The sequence below is a fragment of the Diplotaxodon limnothrissa genome, linkage group LG18 (assembly GCF_057381915.1).
Source record: "Diplotaxodon limnothrissa isolate DT_005_m linkage group LG18, D_limnothrissa_male_GT1.1, whole genome shotgun sequence".
NCBI classification, from domain to species: domain Eukaryota; kingdom Metazoa; phylum Chordata; class Actinopteri; order Cichliformes; family Cichlidae; genus Diplotaxodon; species Diplotaxodon limnothrissa.
Genome location: NC_140613.1, coordinates 14,107,731 through 14,113,811, shown reverse-complemented (window position 1 = coordinate 14,113,811; position 6,081 = coordinate 14,107,731). Strand labels below are relative to the sequence as shown.

The 6,081-nt window shown below is 38.8% G+C and overlaps 1 protein-coding gene across 1 annotated transcript; it reads left to right on the top strand.

The window, feature by feature from the left end:
- The first annotated feature begins 217 nt into the window (after positions 1-217).
- LOC146613260 (chemokine XC receptor 1-like) lies at positions 218-1,189 on the top strand. The gene has a single exon (XM_085378467.1). The coding sequence runs from the start codon at positions 218-220 to the stop codon at positions 1,187-1,189; it is 972 nt and encodes a 323-aa protein (XP_085234593.1).
- Positions 1,190-6,081: the final 4,892 nt, after the last annotated feature.

Sequence of the window (6,081 nt, the reverse complement as noted above, 5' to 3'; positions counted from 1 at the left end):
TCACAGGGCAATTCAGCAGAAGACTTGACAGTTGATGTTTGAGGTAAGTTGCTGTTTTTGTTTTCTGAAATTTGATACTTTTTTAGTCACTTTGGTTTTATATAATATACAAAAATTAGAACCAAAATCAACAGTTTCTGTCACTTTAGAGAAAACTGCTCAGTCATTGTGTTTGATTGCATTTTATTTTATATGTATGTTTTCCAGAAGATTGAAAATGGCAAACTTCACATCCACATCCAGAACGAGTGGTCTTGTTGAATACATGTGTGATACTAATGTTCCCACCATCACTGGTCCCCTTTTCATCTTGATCTTCATCCTCAGTATCATATGCAACAGCCTCCTCTTATGTGTTCTTTTCATCTACGAGAATCTGAAAAGTATCACAAATATTTTCATCCTGAACCTGGCCTGCTCTGATTTGATCTTCACCATCACACTTCCGTTCTGGGCCGCTGATCACCTACACAACTGGGTCTTTGGGGACTTTGTCTGCAAAGTTATCACTGCTGGATTCGCTGTTGGTTTGTACAGCAGTGTCATTCTGCTGACTGCTATGACAGTGGATCGTTTTACTACTGTTGTACTGCACAACTGGCCGATCAGCCATGCCAGAGTGAAGAAGTGTGCAATTGGTGCCTGTATAGCTGCCTGGGTCATCAGCATCTTAGCGTCCCTGAGTGATGCAATGAAAGTAAAGGTTGAAAGCTGGGAAGGTAAAAACTATTGCTATGATGAATCTGAAGACAAGCTTGGACATTATCTCCAAGTGTCACTGCTATTCTTCCTCCCATTTGCCATCATTATTTTCTGCTACTCTGCCATCCTCATGAAAGTTTTGCAAGGTTTAAACAGAAGGAAGTTCAGGACTGTGGCTGTGCTGTTGTGTATTGTTGCAGCCTTTTTCATTTGCTGGGGGCCATACCATATTATGCTTTTAATCAAGTCTCTCAATACAAACAATGATTGTAAGGTACTGAAACGGTTAGCAGTTGCCTACCATATCTGTGAAATGCTTGCCTATTCTCACTGCTGTATGAACCCTCTGCTATATATGCTCTCGCAGAAGTTGCGAAAGCATCTGTTGAGTCTTTTGCGCTGTGAAAAAGTGAACAGGAAGAAGAGAGAGAGAAGCACCAGCCTGAACACTTCACAACAATTCACCCTGCAGAGCTCTGCTGTTTAGATGGAACTGCACAACTATCCATTTAACAGTCACTAATAAAATTAAACCTTGATTCAGGCTGATACAGTCATAGTACTTTGATGTGTAAGTGTATTAACTCATTCATTGAGGCAAACAGAGAGCAGTAATTAAATCTAATTACTGCTCTCTGTTTTCCTCAGTTGGACTGTAAAAGTCCAACTGAGGAAAACTTGGACTGTCAACTTGGACTGTAAAAGTAAAAATAGCTGGTGTATTTTTACTTATACCTTTATTTTAAAGTAGACAAATTACTTTTTTAATTAACAAAAAGTGTAAAGGTTGGGATAAACATGCTTTAAAATTATTGAAATGCTGACACTGATGTAACAGAAATATCAATCAACCTTAACTAGATAACCAGAACCTTAAATACAATGTGAAAATTTAAATGAATTGTGCTTAATAGACAATTCAATCTGTATCCAGTTACTTAAACTTTAGGGAAAAACAGTATTAGACTGCTCCATCAAGCTCCATCTATGCAATCTATATGACTCCTTCTGTATGTTCTTTTCAAAATGGTGGAAATTGAAACTTCCAGATTTTATGGACACAAGGGAGTGGTACTGTAGATAGCATGATTCTGTTGCTTAAACTCAAGTTGTTTCTTCTATTTCCAAGTCTGAACTTTGATTTAGTAGGATTTCAGAAATGCACAATAGTTTTACCCCTTCGAAAAGAAGTGTAAGTACCTCGCATGTTAAACCAATGTCCATACTTCAGGAAGTAGAGGGCAGGATGAGGCAGAAATTATTTTACTCAGGACAGCTATAAGGGGCAATAGGTGGAGTAAGACCAGACATCAGAGCAGGAATTTGAAAGCTCAGAGGAGGACATATCAGCTTTTGAGGGGCCTGGCCGCGGACCGAACAGCTGTTTAATGCAGGGCTCTGATGTTTAGACATTACAATATGTAGAAGGGGAAATAAGAATGTATTCAATTTAATTCACACACACACACACACACACACACACACACACACACACACACACACACACACACACACACACACACACACACACACACACACACACACACACGAACTAAGAATTTGATTTCTTCTTTTATCCTCTCCTGTTGTTCATGTAATTAATAATATATATGTAAATAAAAGTGGACTAAATCATATGCTTTCGTACTTCATTTCACTTGAATTATCGTTTCACTTCCAATCTGAAATTCAACCTGGGCTGAAAATTTTGTTATGCATAAACAAGAAAACAGGACAACAGTGCCCGCAATCAGAGGACCACCTGTTTGGTGGTCTAAATATTAGCGCTCACATGGCGGTCCCTGAATGACATCAAACAGAAAACAGGCAACCAGGTTTTAGAAAAAAAATCAGCACACACACAACGGCCTATCTGTAGTTATAGTCAGATCAACAAGCAGATTCTTGAATAGTACAATGGTCAAAGTACCAAATGATTTCAATCTCTCTGATAATGGGACAAGAATAAAGCCTCCTGAAAAGAGAAAAGTCTCTTAAACAGCACACAACAAGGCTTCCATGAAAACATGATTCCCTTCACGGGCCAGGCCTCAATTCAACATTTAGTCTGCTTATCTTGCAGTTTATGACAGCTCCTTCTCTATAATGAAATGCAACCACAATTTCCTGAACTAACGAACTGTGGTCTGATTAGTTAGTTCCTTTTTGTAACACCTGACTTAACTTCCTGTTTTAACAGGAAATGTATTAGGTGTTGCTTTGCTTGTGTATCAGAATGAATATTTATTCTAGTAATGCTTTGCTTAATTTCTTGCACAAATGCTATCTCTTGCTTTCATGCTGATCAGTGCACATCCTGCTTCTTTAGTTGTTCAGAAAAAAAAATATCTAAAAAAAAGAAAAAGAAAAGAAAAACATTGCTATGTGTGATTTTTAATTTCTTGAGCCTCACGTTATGCAATAGCTCTTATCCATGATGGACTTTGGGTGTTGTCATTTGCCCCTTCTCAGGCTCCAAGATTATTTCTGGATGCTTCTAAACTGCATTTGTTTTTATCAAGATGTGACTAATGTATTTGTAATACAATGCATTTATTAATTCAGTTCATGACCTGATTGATACAGCTTTAACTATTAATAATGATGTAATAATGTTATATCGTCATTACTTCGGTTACTCAGTAGTTATTTGCTGACAAGACCTGAACATGTAAATCATGTTCCTGAAGAGGGACTACCATTATGTAATTATTGTCACTAAATAATAAATATTATTTTTGAATTCCTTATTTATTTTGAAACTATCTTTTTTTTTAAATTGTGTTTTATTGTATTTTTATTGGCTATTATGGCACTTTTAGTCTTTTTGTGTGTACAGCGCTGAAAGCAGCTCAATTGAGCTCCACATGGAGAAATCAGCACTTTACGTCCTCTGCATTAAAACAGCTTCCTGTGGGTCTTTCTAAAGGGAACAAGCTTTGAAGATCACATCAGATATCCTACGTCTGCACCTCAGTTTCTAACCTGTGGTGCAATTTTTAGGCTTTTAAAGAACTCCATGACGGAATCTTTGGAGAGTGGGTCTGTGGAGTAGGGACAGGAATTTATTATCTGAGACTGCACACCTCGTCTTTGGATTATGTTTTTGCAGTTTTTAAAAAAATTCAGTTTTTCTTCATTGATCCTTTAAATGCAAAGCAGCAGTGAACCCTTCCAGAACTGGGATGCCAGATTCTTTCTTTATCTTTCATTTGGAAAATGCAGCAACAAACCTGTCTGCATCTATTATTGCAAAAGGCATCAGGGAACCCTTCTGCCTCTGGATGTCAGTTTTCTGCCATCTATCTATTGTTTGCAAAACAAAAAACAAACAAACAAAAAAGCTATGGGCACTTCCCTCTATCCTTCTTTCGCAAAATGCAGCAGCAAGATTTTGGGCACCGGCATCCTGACACCTGGATTCCAGCTTCACGTTCGCAAAATGCAGAAGCAAGTTTTTCTACCACTAAGACGCCAGGTTCTCACTCTCTCTATCCCTCATTTGCAAATGCAGCACAAAGCTTTTTGCACTGGGATACCAAGTTCTCTCTCTTCTAACCTTCATTTGCAAAATATAGCAGCTCACTTCTCCAGCACTGGATTAGCAGCTTGTGCCATCTACTATTAAAAACAACAAAACATTATCATCACCGTGTTGCCAGTCTTCTTCTCCATATCAGTTCTTTGTCCAGGTTCTCTCTCCTCTATTGCTCCTTTGCATCATGCAGATGCAACTTCCCGGAACCGGGATGACAGTTTTTCTTCTCCTGTACTGTTAATTTGTAACACAGCAGCCTTTCCTGCCAGTTTCTACATTATTGTTTTCTTCTTTGCAGTATGCAGCAGCAAACCTGGCACCAGGGGCTGGTTTTTCTGCCATTTGACCATCATTCACCTTATGAACATTACTGGCACTGGGTTGCTGGTTCATTGCTCCACTATCCCTACTTTTCAATAAACTGCAGCAAACCTTTTCTCGTCACAGGGTTACCAGTTTCTCTGCCATCTATCCCTTCCCCAATTACATGCAGCAATGCACCTTTCTACACTGGGTCTCCAGTTCCAACATTCTCTTCTTTGCAAATGCAGCAGCAACAACTTCACACAGGGATGCCAGGGCAGCTTCCACTAACACACATCTTGTGTGTGTGTGTGTGCTGGAGACCAGCTGAAAATCTGAACTGGGTACCAAACCAGTCAACTAAGCATTTTGTGTGATTTGCAATAAACACTCCTCAAAGTTGTGTTGGGTCAATCACTGCAATCCAACTTATACAAACTTCAAGTCAAAAGATCGTCCAGGGACGAGTCAAGAATAAATAACACAATAGGTCAGTTTCAGCAAATCTTTATACAATTGTATTAGGGTTCGCAATACAATTGGACCACTAACAACCTTACAACCCACACAGGTACTGTTTCTAACTAAATCCACTCCAAGTAAATACGATACCACAGGGACACTCATTACATGCACTATGTGCTTCCGTGAGAAAATAATTTATACCACTGCAAATAAATTATACTAGACACAACAAGTAATTTCATCATAAACAATTGCAAGGGCAGATTCCTATGAGTTGTTAGCCCCCTACTTAGGGATTGCACATTTCCCAAACAATATTGCCCCTAGCCCAGTTGACATGAACACAAACCCAAGCATAAAATCCTTTTTAAAATACGGCCCTTTCCCTAAAACAAACTAGGGTGTAAGATCGACAACAGGAGAAAAGAAAAATGGTGACACATGTGCAGCCCATCCTGCAGGAGACGATACAGTGTTACCTGACAATATATTTTTTTCATGTTATATTCAAAGGTCAAAGGTCAACTCGAGCTGACTCCTCTGCTTGCCAAACCACACAATTAATGAATACAATAGACATCACCAATACATTTCAACAAACTTCATTAAAAAACATTAAGTCTACACCTTGAATCTTTGATGAAGGGCAGTATGATCATAAAGTACTTAAATGGCAACCAGATCTACTCATGTTCTAAGGGCCCAGGGACCAGATCTCATGTTCTTCACACTCAAAAACTTCCCAGCATTCCAAAACCACAATTGTCTAGAGCCACACATCAGAGAATAAGAGCATCTGATTCTACTTCCTCTTTTATATCTTCCCGTTGATCCCCTGGGTCCTGAAGCCTTCCCCAATACAGTAGTTTCAGTTTCACCTTTTTTGGATTATGTGTTTTGCCTTTTTGGATTTCAACAGCCTGGAAATTAAGAGCTTGCTTTAATTTCACCACACTCCACTTGTCGTTGTCTGGATGTGGGTCGTCAATTCAATATTTAGTCCGCATGTCTCACAGATTACAACCAATCCTTTCTCTGTATTAAATGCAACCACATTTTCCTGAACAACAGGA

Coding starts and splice junctions, on each gene's coding strand:
- LOC146613260 (XM_085378467.1), top strand. CDS start 218: ATGGCAAACTTCACATCCACATCCAGAACGAGTGGTCTTGTTGAATAC.